The sequence below is a fragment of the Carcharhinus amblyrhynchos genome, chromosome 5 (assembly GCF_965287045.1).
Source record: "Carcharhinus amblyrhynchos chromosome 5, sCarAmb.v2.hapA, whole genome shotgun sequence".
In the NCBI taxonomy this organism is placed as follows: domain Eukaryota; kingdom Metazoa; phylum Chordata; class Chondrichthyes; order Carcharhiniformes; family Carcharhinidae; genus Carcharhinus; species Carcharhinus amblyrhynchos.
Window position 1 is genome coordinate 120,141,651 of NC_137328.1, and position 25,212 is coordinate 120,166,862.

Sequence of the window (25,212 nt, forward strand, 5' to 3'; positions counted from 1 at the left end):
ATCTCAGAGCTCTGCAATCTCTCACCATTTAGATAATATGCTTCTTTTTTATTTTTTATTTTTCCTGCCAAAATAGACAATTTCACATTATACTCCATTTGCCAGATTATTGTCCACTCACTTAACCAATCTAGATCCCTTTGTAGCCTCCTTATGTTCTCTTGACAATTTAGTTTCCTACCAATTTTTGTGTCATCAACAAATTTAGGAACCATACCTTCAGCCCCTTCATCCAAGTCATCTATGTAAATTGTAATAAGTTGAGGCCACAGCACTGAATGCTGTGGTACACCACTAATTACATTGAGGAGATGGGGGAAGGGAGCACAGGAGGTGTGGGTGAGGGAGATGGAGCCAACTAGTCCAGCTCACTTAATGGTGTCAACATAAAACTGTTTGAAACTTTCCTGGAAGGCTATCGAAAGATGGATACTGATTCTAGGAGACTCCCGCCCATTCCGAGACGGTTGTCAACCCTTGCTGTCAAAGCTGCTTAGTTTTTCCAGCACTGCCTGTTTTTATTTTCTATTTCCAGCATGTGCAGTATTTTGCATTTACAGAAGTACTTCAATGAGTACATGAAATGCTTTTGGACACCCTGACTTGGTGAAAGTGCTGTTATTTATCTTATATTTTTAAGTTTATTTATTACTGTCACAAGTAGGCTTACATTAATAGTGCAATGAAGTTACTGTGAAAATCTCCTAGTCGCCACACTCCAGAGCCTGTTCAGGTACACTGAGGGAGAATAAAAAAGAAGCATATTACCTAAACGGTAGGAGATTGCAAAGCTCTGAGATGCAGAGGGATCTGGGTGTCTTAGTGCATGAATCACACCTAACCACCATGTCATTCAGACTGCGGGAGGAAACTGGAGCACCTGGAGGAAACCTGGAGGGTGTTAGCGAAGGAAAGATGGTAGGATTGGAGGGCCTGAACGACATTATTGTTACTAGAGAGGCGATGCGCGACTGACTGGAGGGGCTGATTGTGGACAAGTCCCCAGGACCAGATGGAATGCATCCAAGGGTTCTGAAAGAAATGGCGGAGGTGATAGTGGAGGCCTTGGTGAATATTTTCCAAACGTCGCTGGATTCCGGGGAAGTGCTGGAAGATTGGAAAAAGGCTAATGTCACGCCGTTGTTTAAGAAGAGTGGCAGGTAAAAGGCGGGGAATTATAGGCCGGTTAGTTTAACGTCTGTTGTAGGAAAAATGTTAGAATCCGTGATCAAGGAGAAAATAGTGAGGCATCTTGAGGAGAATTGTTCGGTAGAGCAGACGCAGCACGGTTTCGTTAAGGGGAAGTCGTGTCTGACGAATTTATTGGAGCTCTATGAGGATGTGGCTAGGGTGGTGGATAGTGGAGAGCTGGTGGATGTGGTGTTTCTTGATTTTCAGAAGGCGTTTGACAAGGTGCCTCACAAGAGGTTATTACAGAAGGTCAGGGGGCATGGAGTTGGGGGTAGGGTGTTAGCGTGGATAGAGGATTGGCTGTCAAATAGGAGGCAGAGAGTGGGGGTCAATGCGTGCTATTCAGATTGACGGTTGGTGACTAGTGGAGTGCCCCAGGGGTCGGTGCACGGGCCTCAGCTATTTACCATTTATATAGATGATCTGGAGGAGGGAACCAAGTGTATGGTGTCGAAATTTGCTGATGACACCAAGATTGGTGGAACGGCAAATTGTGCGGAGGGTGTGGAGAGTCTGCAGAAGGATCTAGATAGGCTGGGCAAATGGGCCAGGAAATGGCAAATGGAATTTAATGTTGGCAAATGTGAGGTTGTCCACTTTGGTAGGAATAATGGTAGGAAGGACTATTACTTACGTGGTGAAAAACTGCAGCAGGCGACGGTGCAGAGGGACCTCGGGGTCCTTGTGCATGAGTCGCAAAAACCCAGTCTGCAGGTGCAGCAGGTGGTCAGGAAGGCGAATGGGATGCTGGCCTTCATAGCGAGGGGGATTGAATATAAAAGTAGGGAGGTCTTGCTGCAGCTGTATAGGGCACTGGTGAGGCCACAGCTGGAGTACTGTGTGCAGTTTTGGTTGCCGCACTTACGCAAGGATATTTTGGCCTTGGAGGGAGTGCAGAGGAGGTTCACTAGGCTGATTCCGGAGTTGAGGGGGTTGAACTATGAGGGGAGGCTGAATAACCTAGGCTTGTACTCGTTAGAGTTTAGAAGAATGAGGGGAGATCTCATTGAGACGTATAAGATGTTGAATGGGATGGATAGGATAGAGGTGGAGAGGCTCTTCCCGCTTAGAAAGGACAGTAGGACTATAGGGCACAGCCTCAAGATAAAGGGGGGGCGGTTTAGAACGGAGTTGAGGAGGATCTTCACTCAAAGGGTGGTGAATCTCTGGAATTCTCTGCCCGTTGAAGTGGTGGAGGCTGCCTCGCTAAATATTTTTAAGACGCGGGTTGTTAGGTTTTTGATAAGAGAGGGGATTAAGGGTTATGGGGAGAGGGTGGGAATGTGGAACTGAGCCACGACGGATCAGCCATGATCTTATTAAATGGCGGGGCAGGCTCGAGGGGCTAGATGGCCTACTCCTGCTCCTATTTCTTATGTTCTTATCTTCTTAAACCTGTGCAGACGCGGGGAGAACATGCAGACTCCATACAGACAGCGACCCAGGTACCGAACCCAGGTCCCTGGTGCTGTGAAGCAGCAGTGCTAACCACTGAACTGCCCACAGCTAGGGTGTGGAGAAAGATCAACTTAATGCAAGGTAGGTCCACTCAGAAGTCTGATGGCAGCAGGGAAGAAGCTGTTCTTGAGTTGGTTGGTATGTGATTTCAGACTTTTGTATCTTTTCCCGATGGAAGAAGGATGGATTTACTTTTCCAAAATTCCCCAGATTCTGGAACAGGATTAGAGGATTGGAAAATCACTAATGTAACACCTCTATGCAAGAAAGGAGACAGAAAGTAGGAGACTATAAACCAATGAGTGTGAGACAGCAGTGCTAACACTGTGCTGCCATTGCCACCTGTATATATACATACACATATATACATGTATCTTTAAATATGGTGCTATAAATAATTTATGTACAAGTACAAATATGCATAAATATATACACAATTATATAACTTTTGTACCTTTTGGTACTTTATTCCTAATCAAGAAAGCCAATTAAGTGTATGCAAGTCCTTGCACTGGGCTGCCTCCAGGCTGAGCTTGGTGCCTGGGCCCGTTGCTAGCGGCCGTTGCCAGGGAGAAGAACAATCACCGAGCCGCAACCGAACTCGCTGGCATCCGAAGGGGGCGGGAGCGGAGGGGACGGACGGCTGCAGCAGCCAATCGAAGTGCACTTCCAGATCGGCGGCAGCCAGTGGGCGGCGACATCCGGCAGCAGGTTGGGTTGAGAGAGCGGAGTGGCTGGCCGGCTGAAGAGGAGTATCAGCAGCTGCAGCAAGCCAGCAACTGTACAGTGAGTGGTAGTACCTGTTATGGTCGGGGAATGACTAGACGGGGCAGCCCTGAAAATTTCACTGTCGTTCATTTTCAGCGTCCTTTGTGTTATTTTTCGACTCAATATGACAATGTCAAAGGCACACGCGGCTTTTTTTTTGCTTGTTGCATCTGGTTGCTGGTGAAGGATAGGCCGCACCTAGCAGCAGGGGAGAGCTAGAGCAGTTCCCTCTTGTCTGTTTTTGTTTGTTTATTTATGCACGCCTGTCTGTCGATTGAACAGTTGATGGAATTCAATCCTGCGCCAATTTTGCATAGTGCGCGTAAATGCAATCTGTGTATCTCAAAAATCAGCCATGACCTGATTGAATGGCAGAGCAGGCTTGAAGGGCTGAATTTGCCTACTTTTGCTCCTAATTCCTATGTAAAATACTGCAATTTTAAGATTACATTTTTTCACACCACCTGCTGAAAGATGGGGAAGGAGAAAGTCTCTCTCCTCTTGCAGATGAGCTCACTTGATTTTTGTGCACAGAATGTAAAAGGTTGAGAAATTGCAGCAGTAGTTTCTGGGGGTTACACCTCTTCAACTGAGCAAATCTCAGATGTGCTTGCTGATGGGTGAGTCTTCCTGCAGACACGAGCCTCAAGACGCTGAAAGAAAAATGTGCGCCAGAAAAGTTGCATTTGTTCCATCATCCTAGGATGTTTATTTGGATTTTAATGGTCATGTATTTCTTTCATCTATATGGGAGGAGGCCATTTGGTCCCTTGAATTTGTGGCTATACTTTTCAAATTCAGTTAGTGTTACTCTTTCTCTGACCCTTTTCCCTAATCATATAATGCATTCTAAATCCTAACCATTGGTTGTGAAGAGAAAGTGTTTTTCTCACATCTGCTTTGGTTCTTTTGCCAATCACCTTAAATCAATGGCATTTGGTTATTGATCCTCCTTCAACCTTTAGAAACAGATTCTCTGCTCTAAAGAAAAAAACTGTAATCTTTCATCCCTGGAACTATTTTAGTCAATCTTTTCTGTACCCTCTAAAGCCTTCACATTCTTTCTAAAATGTAGAGCCCAGTATTGGATACAGTGATCTCGTTGAAACTGAAGTAATAATTCATCGAGGCTTAGCATACTCCTGCCCTTTCTTTTCTGTGTGTCAATTTATAAAACTCATACTATATGCTTTATTAACTGTTCTGTTAACCTGAAAATGCTGTCACACGAATTTTGTTCATTGTATGAAATAAGTTCTCCAAAGTTATATTTTGTGTTTGTGAGCTGGTGTTATTGAAGTTGGAAACTGTGAAAAGAAACTTATCATGAGGTGTTGAGTACAATGTGTCCTTTTACGTATTTGAAAATGTTTAATAGAATAATGCCCAGCATTCAGTTTACAAGGTCACCTGATTTCTGTCTGGCTGCAGTTTCATGTTTTGAGAATTCTTTTCTGTAATTTTTTACATTTTATCTATTTTATTCTACATTATGCAACGTTGGCAATCTTAAAATGAACTGTTAACAGTTTCTGCAGAGTTTTGTATTCATTTGGATTGACAATATCTGGACATCTTCTGGAAGATAGTATGGTGTCACTCACTGTTTACTGAGGAATGTCTCTATTTGCAGGGGCAAGGGTTCCTCCCACAGAAATGTGTGACTTGCTGTAATGGAAATGTATAGTGAAACGAGGTACTCTACATCAGTTACAAAATTGGTTTATGACCCCAACAGACAATGTACAACTGTCAGAAATATAGGGAAAGTGCTGACCCACTGTACTACTCTGGATTGCCTTTTAAATATGCATCATCTTCTGACATGTAACTGTTTCAGTCAGTTGTCATGTTAATTCATGCTCATCATGAGGGTCAATCTTCTCTCTGGAGACTGTGTGCCAAAGCCCAGTTGGACTACTTCATTTCGGAATGAGACCTAAAAATTTGTGTTTAGTCTCTCTTATAGTTCTCGGTTAGATTCAACACATCAGTTTTCATTTTGTCACAGGAGTTTTTTTTTTCCTGGCTTGATCTTCCATCTTGGTGGAAATTAGAGAATGCCTTTTCCCGTTTGCCTGCTCTCTGAAGATGAAGCTTGACACCAGTGGAAGAATTTGATTAAATTGAGTAAATGTAGAAATAAATCAATTAACATATGGACAGATGGTGCGGTAGTTTTTGATTTATATGTTGAGTTCTGCATCATTGATGGTAAAGTGCATTTTATGCCAGGATATAATAGGAGATGTTCCATGCAACTGTATTCCCCTTCCCTTTCTCCACCCCTGCCCACAAAGCCTGAAGGGGTGACTTCGTTGTGCATTAGGAGAAGGGCATGGATCCATTTTCCACTCTCCTACACATTTGCTTAATGCAACAGCCTAAATTATTGGGTTTGGGAATGATTTGCTTAAGAGAGTGTTTTGTTCTTGCAGCGTGAGCATGAGGATCTTTTACATCAAGCACCATGGATAAATACGTTAAGGTGAACAAAATCGGAGAAGGATCATTTGGAAAAGCTATTCTGGTAAACTCTAAAGAAGATGGCCGACAATATGTTATCAAAGAAATCAATATTTCCAGGGTGAGTCAGTCGTTTTTGTGGACTCTGAAGATGTAACGAGACGTGCCAGGATAATATTTGTTCAAAGGCCTTTCCTGCCTTTTTGTTCTCAGATGTCAAATAAGGAAAGGGAAGAGTCGAGGAGAGAAGTTGCTGTGTTGGCAAATATGAAACATCCGAACATTGTTCAGTACAAGGAATCATTTGAAGGTGAGAATAAACCTGGCATGCCAGATGATGCTCAAGAGGTGAGGGAGAGAGTGAGTATGTGTTTGTATTGGAGGCTTTATTTCAAATTCATATTCCTCATATCTTAAGTTACAGTACAGAAACTGTGTACATGCTGCAACTTGAATTGCTGAAGCACGAGGGGTAAATCCCAGTGAGAGTAGCTCTTGCTGTGTGATAACCTGGAGCACTTGGTGCTGATGTTTGTTGCTCAAAATAGGACACCGTTCTATTTCTTGCTGCTACATTGCCTCACCTTGAGGACAGTGTAGTACAGTTAATGCTTGTTTATTGATCAGAGGCCTGGACTGATGACCCAAAAGCATAAATTCAAATTCTGCCACGGTAGCCAGAAAATTATAATTCAGTCAGTTATATAAAAAACCTAGTATCACTAACATTGACCATCAAACTAAAGTAAAGTTTGTTTATTTAGTCACAAGTAAGGCTGACAGTAACACTGCAAAGAACTTACTGTGAAATTTTCCTAATCGCCACATTCCGATCAATGCACCTAGCTAGCACATCTTTGACTGTCGGAGGAAACCCACACAGACACAAAGAGAACATGCAAACTCCACACAGACAGTGATCCAAACTGGGAATCGAACCGAGTTCCTGGTGCTGTGAAGCAGCAGTGCTAACTACTGTGCTGCCCCCTGTTGGATTGGAAACATTGTCCACTATAGAAGATTTGCTCAGATGCGACCTGGACTTGATGGTTATAAGGGGAGGCTGGATAGACTGGGACTTTTTCCTCTGGAGCGTAGGAGGCTTAAGGGTGATCTTATAGAGGTCTGTAAAATGGGCATAGATCAGCTAGATAGTCAATATCTTTTCCCAAAGGTAGGGGAGTCTAAAACTAGAGGGCATAGGTTTAAGGTGAGAGGGGAGAGATACAAAAAGGTCCAGAAAGGCAATTTTTTCATGCAGAAGGTGGTGAGTGTCTGGAACAAGCTGCCAGAGGTCGTAGTGGAGGCGGGTACAATTGTATCTTTTAAAAAGTGTTTAGACAGTTACATGGGTTAGATGGGTATAAAGGGATATGGGCCAAACGTGAGCAACTGGTTAGTGGTTTAAAATAAAGGGCTGGCATTGACAAGTTGGGTCGAAGGGCTTGTTTCCATGCTGTAAACTTCTATGACTCTATAAAGTGAGAAACTCTGGGGGAGGTGCAGGGACAGAGAGACTTTGGTATATGTGTATGTAAGTTTAAGGCACTAGTTAGACCTCAACTGGAGTTCTGCATCCAATTCTGCACGCCATATCTGGGGAAGAATGTGAAGACAGAGAGGATACAGAGGAAATGCACAATAATTATTCCTGGGATGAAGAACTGTGGCTGTGAGGATAGGCTGGAGAAGTGGGAATGTTTTTCTTGAAGAAAAGAAGCTTGAGAGGAGACTTGAGGTGCTCAAGATCCTGAGAGGTACAGACAGGATAAATAGTGAGAAACTGCTCATACTCATGAGAGCATCAAGAACTAGAGGGCATAGTTTGAAAATAATTGGTAAAAGGAGTAAAAGTGATGCAAGGAGTTTTGTTTTCGTGCAGAGGTTAGTTAGAGTCTGTAACAAACTCACTGAGAGGGTGGTGGAGGCAGGTCCGCTCAAGGTATTTAAAAGAGAATTGGATTGCTATCTGGAAAAAGAAAATATGCAAGGATATAGGGATAAGACAGGGAGTAAGTAGCACGGTCTTTCAATACAGATTTGATGAACTGAATGACCTGCTTCTGTAAGGATTCTGTGTTTGTGGTTCACAGGTGCCCTTCAGCAAAGGAAATCTGTTGTCCTTATCTGATCTGGCTTGTATGTAATGCCAGACCTACAGTAATGTGGTTGCCTCTTAACTGCCCTCTGAAATGGCCTTGCCTCTTGCTTGCCACTGTCTCCTGTTTTGGGGTCAGTTAAGGAAGGCTAATATTGTGAAAAATAGAGACCACTGACTCAAGTAGCGGTCAGTAGTTAGCATAAAATGATGACTTCAAATGGCGACCCTATTTTTATGGTGCCCTCTTTTGTGAAGTAAAGTTCTTTGACACCCTGCACAAGGCAGGATGCAAACATCTGTTTGCAGGTTTAATGTTTAGGTTTAATAGGCTTGTACTCGTTAGAGTTTAGAAGAATGAGGGGAGATCTCATTGAGACGTATAAGATGATGAATGGGATGGATAGGATAGAGGTGGAGAGACTCTTCCCGCTCAAAAAAGACAGTAGGACTAGGGGGCACAGCCTCAAGATAAAGGGGAGGCGGTTTAGAACGGAGTTGAGGAGGAACTTCTTCACTCAAAGGGTGGTGAATCTCTGGAATTCTCTGCCCGTTGAAGTGGTGGAGGCTGCCTCGCTAAATATTTTTAAGAAGCGGGTTGATGGGTTTTTGATAAGAGAAGGGATTAAGGGTTATGGGGAGAGGGCGGGAAAGTGGAACTGAGCCACGACAGATCAGCCATGATCTTATTGAATGGCGGGGCAGGCTCGAAGGGCTAGATGGCCTACTCCTGCTCCTATTTCTTATGTTCTTATGTTCTTATGTTTGCACAAGTTCTGCAAAAAAGAACTTCAGCTTCTGGAAAAATTGTTGTATCTGTGTTTCTAAAGCCTGATTACTGTTTCTATGTACCATAAAAAAAGGTTGTTAAACTAAGTACTTGTTTGTCTATCCATTTGCTTTCAAATTGAATTCATGGCACCTGTTGAATGTGGCTCTGTTTTTGAGGCCTGTGATGTGTGGGAGTAGGGGGACAATATTTCTTTTGCATGGCTGGGAAAGCAGTTGCAATTAGGTGTTTCGGTTGACAGTCCACCCAATGGCTTTAGCTAGCACAGTGTGATTGGTAATGATACCACCAGGAACGGATTGAATCTCCCTACCCTAACTTTTAGAGCATCTGCTTTCCCAAGGCATTATGAAGTAAAATGTCACAAGGACTGCTGCAGTTCAAGCAGAGAAGGCCCACAACCACATTTTCAGAGCAACTAGGTGTGGACATTTGATGTGGCCTTGCTGGTATTGTCCACATCCTGAGAACAAGCACCAAAAAAACTTAGCTTCTGGTTCTTAAGTGATGTCTGCATAATAATCCTTTCATTGGAAGGAGAAGAAATAGGTGACAGAGTACATTCAGCATCCCCATTACTTGCGGTATATTCATGCAGTTTAAATAAGGTATTATCAGTCTTTTTGCCATTGCGCACGAAATAAGTCGAAAGCAAATGGTGTTAACAGATGGTTTAAATATTGGCCCTTTTTTAATACTTCAGTCTCCAATTTCAAATGTATTTCTTCAACAGAAAATGGCTGCCTTTACATTGTCATGGATTATTGTGAAGGTGGTGATCTTTTCAAACGGATTAATGCACAAAAAGGAATTTTATTCTCTGAGGACCAGGTAAAAAATTACTTGATTTTCACGTAATGTTTAGTTGTGGTCGTGTTGCAATTGTGAAATGCTCTTTTAATCCACCTGCACTGTTGGGGAATCTGTCCTGATCCTGTCTTCCCATCTGTTCATCTCTGCTCTCTCAAGGTATATTTAGTCTATTGCTACCAATGCATTACAAGAAAAGTCTACATTTTTGTTGATTGGCAGAAAGGTTTTGCAAAACCTTTTAGTTGTCGTCTCTGACTGCAGCACTGTCGCCTCTTGCGGTGACAGAGATGGACCACATCCTAATATTGTGCACTCAAAACGTCATCTGCCCCACATTTTGGCAGGACAAAAGATATTTAATTGTAATGTTGGTGATTCGCGCTGCTGAAATGTAATATGAAAATTCCACATTTCCACTGCTTTGTCAAAATTCTTGTCACCGCACCCTAATATCAGCAATAATCTGTTCACCAATGATAACAAATCTGCCTTCTTACCCTTCATGCAACTTATTTCAGAACTGAGCTGAATTTCACTCCTGTTTTTCTGTATTATGGTTGCACCCCAGTTTGTTTTTCTTTGAAAGTCATTATCATTCATTTGTTTGCCTTCAAATGTAAACAAGTCATGTGGATTTGTGTCTACTTCAACTGATGATTCCCAAATGAAAGGAGTTAGGATGGATCACAGTGAGAGTGGAAAGCCAGATATGATCTAAGGAGATCCATCAAAGATGTCAAAAGATAGTAGTGGACCAAGCTAGAGACCCAGGCTAGCCACATGGACCCCCTCTGACTATGGCAAGGTCTGCAAGACATAATAGGCTACAAGATGAAGGCATGTAAAATCACCAGCACCAATGGGCCCCTCCCTGATCTCATCCTGTACCTGTTTTGAGCAAGAGGACAGCGGAAGCCTCAGGTGAACCTGTATCCGAGATCACCATTGCAGATGTCCAAGCAGCCTTCTCGAAGGTCAAACCGTGGAAAGTGACTGGCCTGGATGGATCAGCTGGCGCAGGTATTCGCAAACATCTCCAATCTCTCTTTACAACAATCTGAGATCCCTATTTGCTTCAAGAAGATGACAACCATCATCCCAGTACCAAAGAAAAGCCAAGCAGCGTGCCTTAATGGCTATCATCCAGTGGCTCTGACATCCATCATCATGAAGGGCTTCAAAAGGCTAGTTCTGGCATGAATCCGTTCTGACTTCCCAGATTGTCTAGATCCACTGCAGTACATCTACCAGAGCAATAGGTCCACAGCAGACGCCATTTCCCTGCACTCCACTCAACCCTGGAACACCTAGATAACAAAGACACCCATGTCAAACTCCTATTTATTGACTATAGCTCAGCCTTCAGCACCATTATTGCTACGAAACTTATTTCCAAACTCTGTGGTCTGGGTCCTGGCTCCTCCCTCTGCGACTGATCCTAGACTTCCTAACCCACAGACCACAATCAGTAAGGATAGGCAACAACACCTGCATGATCATCCTCAACACTGGTGCCCCACAAGGCTGTGTCCTCGGCCCCCTACTATACTCCTTATACACCTTTGAATGTGTGGCCAAATTTCCCTGCAACTCAATTTTCAAGTTTGCTGATGATGCCATTGTAGTGGGTCAGATCTCAAACAATGGCAAGACAGAATACTGGAAAGTTATAGAGAATCTGGTGAACTGGTATGATGACAATAATCTTTCCCTCAATATTAACACAATGAAGGAGATAAGCATTGACTTCAGGAAGCGTAATGGAGGACATGCTCTTGTCTATGTCAATGGGGATGAAGTAGAAATGGTCGAGAGCTTCAAATTCCTAGGTATCCAGATCACCAACAGCCTGTCCTGGTCCCTCCACGCTGACGCTATAGTTAAGAAATGCTTTGCCTGTATAGCGGTCAAGAAACAATATTTCTCACTATGCCAATACTTGTGACAATAATAAATCAAGAATTAATTTACAGAAACCAGGAAATGGGGTGACATGCTAGCACAGTGGTTAGCACTGCTGCTTCACAGCGCCAGGGACCTGGGTTCAGTTCCTGGCTTGTGTCTCAGTCTCTGCGGAGTTTGCACGTTCTTCCTTTGTCTGCATGGGTTTCCTCCCACAGTCTGAAAGACATGCTTTTTTTTTTGATCTGAACAAGCGCCGAACTGTGTCGACCAGGGGAATTTCACAGTGACATCATTGCAGTGTTGGTGAAAGCCTTACTTGTGACTAATAAACTTTTTGAACTTTAATTAAATGATGAACTATTAATGGACTGAAAGTGAACAATGGGAAAACCAATTGAGAAGAAATGTTGCATGAACTGTGTTCGTAGAATTCATAGAATTCCTACAGTGCAGAAAGAGGCCATTAGGCCCATTGAGTCTGCACCAACCACAATCCCATCCAGGCCCCATTCCCGTAACCCTCTGCTAATCCCACTTACACAAGGGTCAATTGGGTCAATTTATCTTGGCCAATCAACCTAACCCACACATCTTTAGACTGGGAGGAAACCTGAGCACCCGGAGGAAACCCACGCAGATACAGGGGGAACGTACAAACTCCACACAGTGACCCGAGGCCGGAATTGAACCCAGGCCCCAGCACTGTGAGTCAGCAGTGGTAACCACTGTGCCGCTGTGCTGCCCATTAATACTTAATGCTGGTATCACTGTTGGTCGCGATACTTAACTAACATTTTAGGGTGTGATGTTATCGGTCATTCATGCCATGCTGCAGCGAGGCTGGAGAATTTGGCGTCCAGCTAAATCTCTGTTCACTGCAACGTGTTCTAAGCTACACACTATTCTGACTTGGAAATATATCACTTACCTCACTGTCACTGGTCAAAATCTTGGGAATCTACATCATATGCACTGCAGTAGTTCACGAAGACAGCTCACCACCATCTTCTCAAGGGCAATGACTGGCTGTTAATGCTGTATAGCTAGCACACCCACATCCTGAGAATGAATAAATATTTTTAAAAACTCCTTTGGCACAATGAACAAATCTAGTGAACAGTAAGCTGCTTTCCAGTTGAATTCATATGCTCAAATTCACTGAACACTGATCTGAAGATGAGACAGTCCAGGTGAAATGTGTATTTAGTTTTCCCCTTTCCCACTTTCTGCCAAGCTTGAGAATCTCAACTTGCCAGAAAGAACAGAGGAATTATATTAACTGGATAGCCTGTTCAAAGAGCTGGCACTGGTACAATGGGCTGAATGGCCTCCTGTGCTGTTTCATTCTATGAAAGCTGTACATTGCCTGTTAGGAAACATTTTGGCTGGTTGCTATCATGGATCCCTTGTGTAAATTTGTTTGTTGTCAATCTCTTTCTATTCTTCCTAAAGGTGTTGACTTTTGGGATATAAAGAACATTAAATGAAGGATTATAATCTTATGGACTAACCATTATTGATGCATGATTCTTGATGGTCAATGTTGATTAAGTAATTTAATATTTGAGGTAGAATATTTGCGGGTAGAATTAGGGACCTTGCGGTGAAGGATCCTCTTGTGGAGAGTGATCATTGTATGGTGGAGTTTCTGGTGCAGATGGAGGAGGAGAAAGTGGGTTCCCGGACACACGTCCTTTGTTTGAACATAGGGGAGTACGGTAGGATGAGAGAAGAATTGGCGAATGTTGACTGGGGGAGCGCGTTGGAAGGTAGGTATGCTGAGGAGCAGTGGAGGATCTTTAAGGAGATCTTTCTTGGTGCTCAGCAGAAATTATTCCGATTGGTTAAAAAGGACCGTAGGAGGAGAGGTAATAAGCCGTGGATAACGAAGGAGGTGAAGGAAAGTGTTAAATTAAAAGCGGAGGCGTTTAGAGTAGCTAAGAGTAGTGGGCGAGAAGAGGATTGGGAGAGGTTTAAATGTCAACAAAGATTGACAAAGATTGACAAAGAAGTTGATAAAGAAGGGTAGGAGAAACTATGAAGCTGGGCTAGCGCTTAATATAAAAAAGGAAAGCAAGAGTTTTTATAAGTATATAAAAAGGAAGAGGCTGGCTAGGGTGAACGTTGGACCCTTAGAGGATGAGAGGGGAGACTTAGTGGTAGGGGATGGGGAAATGGCTGAGGTCTTGAATAACTTTTTTGCTTCGGTCTTCACGGAGGAAGATGTGAATAATTTGCCAGGTGTTAGCGATGGAAAGGTGGTAGGACTGGAGGGTCTCAATGACATTATTGTTACTAGAGAAGCGGTGCTTGACAGACTGGAGGGACTGACTGTGGACAAGTCACCAGGACCGGATGGAATGCATCCGAGGGTTCTCAAAGAAATGGCGGAGGTGATAGTGGGTGCCTTGGTCGTTATTTTCCAGACTTCGCTGGATTCTGGGGAAGTGCCAGAAGATTGGTAAGTGGCTAATGTTACGCCATTGTTTAAGAAGGGTGCCAGGCAAAAGGCAGGGAATTATAGGCCGGTTAGTTTAACGTCTGTTGTAGGTAAAATGTTAGAATCCGTCATCAAGGAGGAAATAGCGAGGCATCTTGAGGGGAATTGCTTGATAGAGCAGACGCAGCACGGTTTCGTTAAGGGAAAGTCGTGTCTGACAAATTTATTGGAGTTCTACGAGGATGTGTCTAGGGCGGTAGATAGAGGAGAGCCGGTGGATGTGGTCTTTCTAGATTTTCAGAAGGCATTTGACAAGGTACCTCACGAGGTTATTGCAGAAGGTCAGGGGGCATGGAGTTGGGGGTAGGGTGTTAGCGTGGATAGAGGATTGGCTGTCAAGTAGGAGACAGAGAGTGGGGGTTAATGGGTGCTATTCGGATTGGCGGTTGGTGACTAGTGGAGTGCCCCAGGGGTCGGTGCTGGGGCCTCAGCTATTTACCATTTATATAGATGATCTGGAGGAGGGAACCGAGTGTAGGGTGTCGAAATTTGCTGATGACACCAAGATTGGTGGAACGGCAAATTGTGCGGAGGGTGTGGAGAGTCTGCAGAAGGATCTAGATAGGCTGGGCGAATGGGCCAGGCAATGGCAAATGGAATTTAATGTTGGCAAGTGCGAGGTGGTCCACTTTGGTAGGAATAATGGTAGGAAGAACTATTACTTATGGGGCGAAAAACTGCAGCAGGCGACGGTGCAGAGGGACCTCGGGGTCCTTGTGCATGAGTCGCAAAAACCCAGCCTGCAGGTGCAGCAGGTGGTCAGGAAGGCGAATGGGATGCTGACCTTCATAGCGAGGGGGATTGAATATAAAAGTAGGGAGGTCTTGCTGCGGCTGCACAGGGTACTGGTGAGGCCGCAGCTGGAGTACTGTGCAATTTTGGTCACCACACTTACGCAAGGATATTTTGGCCTTGGAGGGAGTGCAGAGGACGTTTACTAGGCTGATACCGGAGTTGAGGGGGTTGAGCTATGAGGGGAGGCTGAATAAACTAGGCTTATACTCGTTAGAGTTTAGAAGAATGAGGGGAGATCTCATCGAGACGTATAAGATGATGAATGGGAGGGATAGGATAGAGGTGGAGAGGCTCTTCCCGCTCAGAAAGGACAGTAGGACTAGGGGGCACAGCCTCAAGATAAAGGGGGGGGGGGGGCGGGGGGGCGGTTTAGAACGGAGTTGAGGAGGAACTTCTTCACTCAAAGGGTGGTGAATCTCTGGAATTCTCTGCCCGTTGAGGTGGTGGAGGCTGCCTCGCTAAATATTTTTAAGACGCGGGTTGATGGGTTTTTGATAAGAGAGGGGATTAAGGGTTATGGGGAGAGGGCGGGAATGTGGAACTGAGCCACGACAGATCAGCCATGATTTTACTGAATGGCAGGGCAGGCTCGAAGGGCTGGATGGCCTGCTCCTGCTCCTATTTCTTATGTTCTTATGTAGGTATCACAAATGAGCCATACAGTATCCTCATCTAATGCAAGTACACTTCCAGCAAGGGTCTCTTGATTCTGATAAAGAACTGGAATCTGGCCAGTTTTCTCTCCACTGCTTTAGGATACCGAGGCTAATTATGGTGCCTCAGTTCTGACATTCTGTTTTTCTTTCCTGGACTTCTCAGCAGTGTACAGCATAAGAACATAAGAAATAGGAGCAGGAGTAGGCCATCTAGCCCTTCGAGCCTGCCCCGCCATTCAATAAGATCATGGCTGATCTGTCGCTGCTCAGTTCCACTTTCCCGCTTTCTCCCCATAACCCTTAATCCCCTCTCTTATAAAAAACCCATCAACCCGCGTCTTAAAAATATTTAGCGAGGCAGCCTCCACCACTTCAACGGGCAGAGAATTCCAGAGATTCACCACCCTTTGAGTGAAGAAGTTCCTCCTCAACTCCGTTCTCAACCGCCCCCCCTTTATCTTGAGGCTGTGCCCCCTAGTCCTACTGTCTTTTTTGAGCGGGAAGAGTCTCTCCACCTCTATCCTATCCATCCCATTCATCATCTTATACGTCTCAATGAGATCTCCCGTCATTCTTCTAAACTCTAACGAGTACAAGCCCAGTTTATTCAGCTTCTCCTCATAGCTTAACCCCCTCAACTCCAGCATCAGCCTAGTAAACCTCCTCTGCACTCCCTCCAAGGCCAAAATATGTTTGCGCAGGTGCGGCGCCCAAAACTGCACACAGTACTCCAGCTGCGGCCTCACCAATGCCCTATACAGCTGCAGCAAGACCTCCCTACTTTTATATTCAATCCCCCTCGTGATGAAGGCCAGCATCCCATTCGCCTTCCTGACCACCTGCTGCACCTGCAAGCTGGGTTTTTGCGACTCATGCACAAGGACCCCTAGGTCCCTCTGCACCGTCGCCTACTGCAGTTTTTCGCCCCGTAAGTAATAGTCCTTCCTACCATTCTTCCTACCAAAGTGGACCACCTCACACTTGCCAACATTAAATTCCATTTGCCATTTCCTGGCCCATTCGCCCAGCCTATCTAGATCCTTCTGCAGACTCTCCACACCCTCCGCACAATTTGCCGTTCCCCCAATCTTGGTGTCATCAGCAAATTTCGACACCCTACACTCGGTTCCCTCCTCCAGATCATCTATATAAATGGTAAAAAGCTGAGGCCCCAGCACCGACCCCTGGGGCACTCCACTAGTCACCATCCGCCAATCCGAATAGCACCCGTTGACCCCCACTCTCTGCCTCCTATTTGACAACCAATCCTCTATCCACGCTAGCACCCTACCCCCAACTCCATGCCCCTCGACCTTCTGCAATAACCTCTTGTGAGGTACTTTGTCAAACGCCTTCTGAAAATCTAGAAAGACCACATCCACCGGCTCTCCTCTATCCACCGTCCTAGACACATCCTCATAGAATTCCAGTAAATTTGTCGGACACGACTTCCCTTTAACGAAACCGTGCTGCGTCTGCTCTATCAAGCAATTCCCTTCAAGATGCCTCGCAATTTCCTCCTTAATGACAGATTCTAACATTTTACCCACCACAGACGTTAAACTAACCGGCCTATAATTCCCCGCCTTTTGCCTGGCACCCTTCTTAAACAACGGCGTAACATTAGCCGTTTTCTAATCATCCGGCACTTCCCCGGAATCCAGCAACGTCTGGAAAATAACCACCAAGGCATCCACTATCACCTCCGCCATTTCTTTCAGAACCCTCGGATGCATTCCATCCGGTCCTGGGGACTTGTCCACAATCAGCCCCTCCAGTCTGTCGAGCACCACCTCTCTAGTAACAGTAATGTCATTAAGACCCTCCAGTCCTACCACCTTTCCATCTCTAACACCCGGCAAATTATTCACGTCCTCCTCCGTGAAGACAGAAACAAAAAAGTTATTCAATACCTTAGCCATATCCCCATCCCCTACCACTAGGTCCCCTTTCTCATCCTCTAAAGGACCAATATTCACCCTAGCCAGCCTCTTCCTTTTTATATATTTATAAAAACTCTTGCTATCCTTTTTTATATTAAGCGCTAGCCCAGCTTCATAGTTTCTCCTACCCTTCTTTATGAACTTCTTTGTCAATCTTTGTTGACATTTAAACCTCTCCCAATCCTCTTCTCGCCCACTACTCTTCGCTACTCTAAATTCCTCCGCTTTTAATTTAACACTTTCCTTCACCTCCTTCGTTATCCACGGCTTATTACCTCTCTTCCTACTATCCTTTTTGACCATCGGAATAAATTTCCGCTGAGCACCAAGAAAGATCTCCTTAAAGATCCTCCACTGCTCCTCAGCAGACCCTCTATCCAACGCGCTCCCCCAGTCCACATTCACCAATTATTCTCTCATCCTACCGTACTCCCCTCTATTCAAACAGAGGACGTGTGTCCGGGAACCCACTTTCTCCTCCTCCATCTGCACCAGAAACTCCACCATACAATGATCACTCTCCCCAAGAGGATCCTTCACCACAACTGTCTTTATTCCGCTATTCAGCCCAGTGGGGCTATCCATGTGCTGTTCCATGACTATCTGAATTTTATCCTATTTCATCGGACAAAGTATTGCACATCCTCAATTGCGCTTGAGAGGGTAGCTGTGGGCTACTTTTCTTTGAACTGCTGCAGTCTACATGGTGTAGATACACCCAAATTTTATAAGCACCCTTCCTGAACTTTCTAAATTTTTCTTGTGCCTACCTGTGAAGCACTTGTGTTAAAGAACAAGAACAAAATAGAGCTCAGGAACAGGCCCTTTGATCCTTAAAGCCTATGCTGATCACAATGCTCTGATTAATCTAAAAAAAACCTTCTGCCCTTCCTCGGTCCGTATCCCTCTATTCCCTCCTTATTCATGTACCCATCCAGATGCCTCTTAATGTTGCTAATGTGCCTGCTTCCATCACCTCCTCAGGCCGCACGTTCTAAGCACCCACCACACTCTGCGTGAAAAAACTTTCCCTACACATTTCTCTGAAGCTTTTCCCGTCTCACTTTGAACCCGTGCTCCCTTGTAATTGACACTTCCACCCTGGAGGGAAAGCCCCTGACTATCCACCTTATCTATGCCTCAAAAGTTGTTGCCTTTATTATTACCTCTACTCAGTACAGACTGGGAACGAAATTTGGGTTCTTCTGGCTTTATGGGTCAGTTGTGCATATTATAAACTGAACTTCAATTTGTACCTAAAACATTGTCACTTAAAGTTATGGAGCAGTATCTCAAAACCTTTAATCATTCACAGAGATATGGGAGCAAGAGTAGGCTTTTTAGACCTCGAGCCTGTTTAATCATTCAGTGAGTTACTGACTGATCTGTGACCCAACTCCACATACTCATCTTTTCCCACTGTGACTTCGTACCTTCAGATATAATTTATTTATTGCAGATATAAAATTTGTAATTAATCTAGTGTTAATTGTCATTTGAGGAAGAGTTTCAAACATCCACCAACCTTTGCATGTGGAAGTATTCCTTAATTTCATTATTGCAAAAGCTTGCTCTAGTTTTTTTTTTCAATAAGTTCCTTAGTATTAAACCTCCCCTAGTTTCTCCCAATCTACCAATTCAATGGACAGAAAATACATAGTGACAATGAACGGATCATTCTCAGGTTGGTGAACTGTGACCAGTAGGTTAGCACAAGGGTCAGTGTTTGGGCCCCAGATATTCACAATCTTTATCAATGTTTTGGATCCAGGGATCAAATGTAATATTTCTAAATTTTGTGATGACCATTTGTTTGGTGAGAATGTGAGGTGAATACAAAGAGGCTTCAAGGGAATTTAGATGGGCTAAGTGAATGGGCAAGAGCATGACAACTTGAATATAAATGTGAATGCATGTGAAGGTATTCACTTTGGCCAGCAAGGCAAAGCAGAAATGCAGAGTATTTCTTAACTGGAGAGAGATTAGGAAGCGCTGATGTCTAAAGGGACCTCGGTATTCTTGTTATAAATTGCCTTGTAATAAAGGCCAACTTGAGTCCAGAGATAAGAGACTTGCTGCAGTTGTATGGAACCTTGGTAAAACCACACCTGGGATATTATATACAGTTTTGGTCTCCTTATCGAGAGGATATATTTACCAGAGAGGGAACGAAACAAAAGCTCACCAGATTAATCCCCTGGATGTCAAACTGGGCCTGTATTCTCTCGAGCTCAGAAGAAGGAGGTGACTTCATTGAAGTGTACAAAATTTTAACAGGGCTCAACGGGGTAGATGCAGAAAGAAAGTTTCCCCTAGTTGTGAGTTGCTGAACCAGGGGATGCTCCGAATAAGGTCCAGCCATCTAAGACTAAGATGAGGAGTAATTTCTTCAGTCAGAGGATATGAAATCTTTGGAATCCTCTACTCCAAAAGGCTGTGGAAGCTCAGTCATTGAGTATGTTCAAAGCAGCAATAGCAAAAGATTTGAGGATATTGTGAGGAACGTGATGTTGAGGTAGAAAATCAGCCATGCAGAACAGGCAGTTTGCAGAACAGGCCCAAGAGGCCAAAAGTCCTACTCCTGCTCCTGTATTCCTACTTTATCTGTTCTGATATTGTTGAAAGCTTAACATCAAATTACCCTTTAACCATTTAAATTCCAGGGATTCAACTCTAGTTTGCATAATCCCTCGTAACATCACTAAAACATTGAATGTATTAAAGAGGTTACTGGATATAGCACTTGGACAAATGGGATCAAAGGTTACCAGGAGAAAACAGAATTAGGCTGTTGAGTTGGATGGTCAGGCATGATCGTGATGAATGGTGGAGCAAGGCCGGATGGCCTCGTCCTCCTCTGATTTTCAAAATTTCTGTCTATCGTAAATTATAAGCGGCCCGGTGTATAATGCAACTCTAAATATACAAGTTTTTTTTCCCCCACCTTTTATGCCAAGGAATACTGCATTTGCATTAGAAGTCAACCTCAAACTTTTCAACTTAAATGTATGTTTTAATCACCTTCTAAGTCAGTACATGTGATGAAGCCAGGAATGTAGGCCATATAACAAAGAGGCATGGGAGTTGAAGACGTGGCCACACACGGTGGAAGATGGGTGGTGAATGATGAACAGGAGTGGGTTCCCTTGAGCAAAAAGAGTGAAATATGAAACTAGTTTCAAGCTTAAAAATTGTAAAGTTTGCTAACTTGTCAAACAACTGAATTCCCTCACTGCAGCGATGTTAGTGGAAAAACTGGTACGAGCATGGAAGGAGGAGGAACCTGCCTTGAAGATGTCCAAGATCAAATGCATCATAGGAACCAGCAACTGGACTTACCTCAAGAAGAGTGTATGACAATGGGTCTGAGAAAATCATCAGAATGGCTACATCACTAGAAATGCAGTGGTATGTGTGCACTTGAGTCAGTTAAATTGAGCCTCTGCTGAAGCGAGTTGGTGCGACCATTTTGTGGAATGAAAATGTCGATATTATGGATGAAGACCAAAATCGCTCAGACCACCAAAAAAGCTCTGCCCAAATGACCAGTTTTCAGCGATTTCTTTATCACAGTGCAAAATCACAAGTGCTCATGAAACTACATAGGCATTTCATCCATGTTGCCAATAAATTTCAAAATGCCCTGTCAACCGAACTATGGAGTGGAATGGTTCAAAAACTGGAAGACAGGATTCTCGGTGGTACTAGCCTGCTTGGCTGATGAAACAAAATTAAAGTTCATGATAAACATAAAATATAGAAAATAGAAGCAGGAGTAGGCCATTTGACCCTTCAAACCTGCTCTGCCATTCATTACGGTTATGGCTGATCATCCAACTCCATAGATGATAACCATAGTGTGGAGATGCAGGTGTTGGATTGGGGAGGGCACAGTAAGAAGTCCCACAATACCAGGTTAAAATCCAACAGGTTTATTTAGTATCGTGAGCTTTTGGAGCGCTGCTCCAAAAGTGAGTGGAGAGCTGGGTTCACAAATGGGGCATATATAGAACATCTCAATTGGACTTGCAATTGAGTCTTATGTCTATATATGCCCTGTTTGTGAACCCAACTCTCTGATCATTTGTTGAGGGAGCAGTGCTCCAAAAGCTCATGATACCAAATAAGTAGGGCCGCACGGTAGCACAGTGGTTAGCACTACTGCTTCACAGCTCCAGCGTCCTGCGTTCGATTCCTGGCTCAGGTCACTGTCTGTGTGGAGTTTGCACATTCTCCTCATGTCTGCATGGGTTTCCTCTGGGTGTTCTGGTTTCCTCCCACAGTCCAGAGATGTGCGGGTTAGGTTGATTGGCCATGCTAAAATTGCCCCTTAGTGTCCTGAGATGCTTAGGTTGGAGGGATTAGCAGGTAAAATGTGTAGGGATATGGCGGTAAGGCCTGGGTGGGATTGTGTTCGGTGCAGACTTGATGGGCCGAAGGGCCCCTTTCTGCACTGTAGGGTTCTATGATTCTATAATTCTATGAAGCCTGTTGGATTCTAACCTGTTCTTGTGAGACTTCTCACTGTAATAGATGATAACGTTTTAGAAACATTTTGATTGCGGTATTCTTGTAGAATTAATTCAATAATCACGTTGCTGGTTTAATTTTAATTACTGATTTTTTTTCCACCTTTCAAAATGGTGACTGTCTAATACGAGTTGTTCATATTTTATACTTGGCAATTTTTTTGAAAGAATTTTGCAGTCTTCAAAAGTCAACTTTGGTATGTTATGATTTCCGGTAATTATTGGAGCCCAGGTATTATTATGATAAATCTACACTGCATTCCCTCTTATTCTCATATGCTTTCTAATGTGTGGTTCCCAGAGCTGCCCACTGTAATCAATATAGACTGGCCAAGGCGCAGTACAATTGATACATGACCTCTAACCTTGTCTTCGTATCCTCTAGATCTAAAGATCAACATTTCATGAGCCTTTTTGATTAGTTGCCATACCTGTTCATGACATTATAATAAGTTATGCACCTGGACTCTTTGGATCACCACTGTTTGTAGCTTTTCACCATTTCAAAAGTATCCATTTTATGTCCAAAATGGATGATCTCACATTTGCCTCGATTTGAAATAGTTCTCACAATTCTATCCATTCATCTGGTCTCTCAGTAACTCTTTTTGTATATCCCCTATATTATGTAGAGTGGGGTGAGGGGGCGGGTTTAGAGAAGTTTTGGAAAGGGTGTGGATAAAAATCTGAGGGACCTTTGAGTGTACTCTAGTCAAATTTAAACATGCCCTTTTTAATGAAGGGTGTTGTATATTCTTTCTCCATTTTTGTGTTTTAAAATAAACTGTGGGGGATGCCCGCTATTTCTGATTTGCAGGATTTGGTTAGAACTGTTAAGAGTGGGAGTAAATTATACTGTTACTTGGGATGAGTTTTGTAACAATGTATAAATGAACAATAGGTTTGTTTATTGTTGTAATCTTTTGAGTGCAAATGTGTGATCTTGTTGTTTAGCACAGATTTTACTTGTGTAATTAGTAATTCTTTATGTTGGTAGATCCTGGATTGGTTTGTGCAAATTTGCTTAGCCCTAAAACATGTTCATGATAGAAAGATTCTCCACAGGGATATAAAGTCACAGGTAAGCTTGTATATCAATTGAATTAAAGAAATATTTTCAGAAATGTGGTTAATGACTCTCTTGATGACTTTATATTATTAATATACTGGGAAGGGGAAATTTTAATTTATTATTGTCACGTGTATTGGTATGCAGTGAAAAGTATTGTTTCTTGCACGCTACACAGACACAGCATTCTGTTCATAGAGAAGGGAAGGAGAGAGCGCAGAATGTAGTGTTTCAATTGTAGTTAACATGTAGAGAAAAATCACCTTAATGCGAGATAAGTCCATTCATAGATCTGATGGCAGCAGGAAAGAAACTGCTCTTAGAATCATAAAGATTTACAGCATGGAAACAAGCCCTTTGGCTCAACTTGTCCATGCTGCCCTTTTTTTAAACCTCTAAGCTAGTCCCAATTGCCTGCATTTGGCCCATATCCCTCTATACACATCATGTAACTATCTAAATGCTTTTTTGAGTTGGGTGGGTACATATCCTCAGACTTTTGTATCTTTTTCCCAGTGGAAGAAGGTGGAACAGAATATGTCTGGAGCGTGCGGAGTCCTTCATTATGCTGGCTGCTTTTCCGAGGCAGCAGGAAATGTAATTAGAGTCAATGGATGGGGGATTGGTTTGAGTAATGGACTGGGCTTCATTCATGACTCTTTGTAGTTTCCTGCTGTCCTGGGCAGAGCAGGAGTCATACCAAGCTTTGATACAACTGGAAAGAATGTGTTCTATGTTGCATCTGTAAATGTTGATGGGAGTCATAGCAGATGTGCCAAGTTTCCTTACTCTTCTGAGAAAGTAGAAGTGTTGGTGAGCTTTCTTAATTATGGTTTCAGCATTGGGGGGGGGGGCAGGAAATGGTGGTGATGGGAACAACCACGTCAGGTGGTTGGTGATCTGCATACCTAAAAACCTGAGTGGAGCTACTTCATCCCTGTTGATGTAGACAGGGGCATGTTCTCCACAATGCTTCCTGAAGTCGGTGACTGACTATCTCCTTCGTTTTGTTGACATCGAGGGAGAGATTATTGTCGCACCAGTTCACCAGGTTCTCTCCCTTTTTCCTGTATTCCGTCTCATTATTGTCTGAGCTCCGACCCACTACGGTGGTGTCATCAGCAAACTTGAAAATTGAGCAGGAGGGGAATTTGGCCACACAGTCATAGGTGTATAAGGAGTATAGTAGAGGGCTGAGGACACTGCCATGGGGGAACCAATGTTGAGGATGATTGTGGAGCAGGTGTTGTTGCCTATCCTTAGTAATTGTGGTCTATGGGTTGGGAAGTCTGGGTTCCAGTTGCAGAGGGAGGGGCTGAGGCTCAGGCTACAGAGTTTGGAGATGAGTCTCATAGGAATAATGATGTTGAAGGCTAAGCTGTCGCCAATAGACAGGTGTCTGTTATCTAGGTGCTCCAGGGTTGAGTGCAGGGCCAGGGAGATGGCGTCTGCTGTGGACCTGTTGCAGCAGTAGGCAAACTGTAGTGGATCCAGGCGTTTGGAAGGCCCAAATTGATTTGTGCCATGACTAGATTGCAGTTGTATCTGCTATTGTGAGCATATCCAGGCATTGTAATATTCTTGGATTAAAGCCATTAATTGAGCTATTTAATTTTAGTTTTTTTAAAATAAAATGTTCAAAATGGATTTCTCTCATGTGAATTTATACTTGTGCATTGTACAACATCAAGTTGTCTGTCATGTCAAGTGAGCATTCAGATTGGTATGAGCTCCAGTATTTCTGGCCTCTCCTACCTTTTTGAATTGGTTGACTTCATTGTCTTGACTTTTGGATTTGGTGTTCCTCTGTCTGCTTTCTTTTAAATGTGAGCCGCTTTGTAAATTTCTCTTCCAAATACAAAATTAAAAAAAACACTGCAGTGCAAGGATGATGATGATGTGCTGGAAGGCAAGGGGAAAGATATGGTACCTTTTCAGGTTCTGACGATAACCCAAAGCATTTCCCAGCCAGAAACAACTTTCTAAACATCATGACCGATCATATAGAGAAGAAAGATTTACGTTTATGTTGTGTCCTTGGTGATCTCAGGACAAATTAAAGTGCTTTATGACCAGAAGTGTACTCTGTTGTCGTGTCGGGAAACACGACAGTGAATTTGCGCAAAACATTGTCTCTGAAACAGCAACAACGTAAATGCACAGGTAATTTGTTTGTTCGTGCCGGTCCAGTGATAATGTCAGCAAGCATACCTTGAATGACCCCACAGGAT

At 43.6% G+C, this 25,212-nt stretch overlaps 1 protein-coding gene across 3 annotated transcripts in view; it reads left to right on the plus strand.

Moving 5' to 3' along the window:
* Positions 1-3,360: 3,360 nt before the first annotated feature.
* The window catches only part of nek1 (NIMA-related kinase 1), a 152,356-nt gene continuing 130,504 nt past the window's right edge, over positions 3,361-25,212 (plus strand). For all 3 annotated transcript variants that reach the window (XM_080189482.1, XM_080189484.1, XM_080189483.1), the window contains exons 1-5: positions 3,361-3,435; positions 5,856-6,004; positions 6,097-6,193; positions 9,505-9,602; positions 22,910-22,993. In XM_080189482.1, coding sequence (XP_080045608.1) covers positions 5,888-6,004; positions 6,097-6,193; positions 9,505-9,602; positions 22,910-22,993 — 396 coding nt within the window. In that variant the 5' untranslated portion in view covers positions 3,361-3,435; positions 5,856-5,887. The remainder of the gene's footprint in view (positions 3,436-5,855; positions 6,005-6,096; positions 6,194-9,504; positions 9,603-22,909; positions 22,994-25,212) is intronic.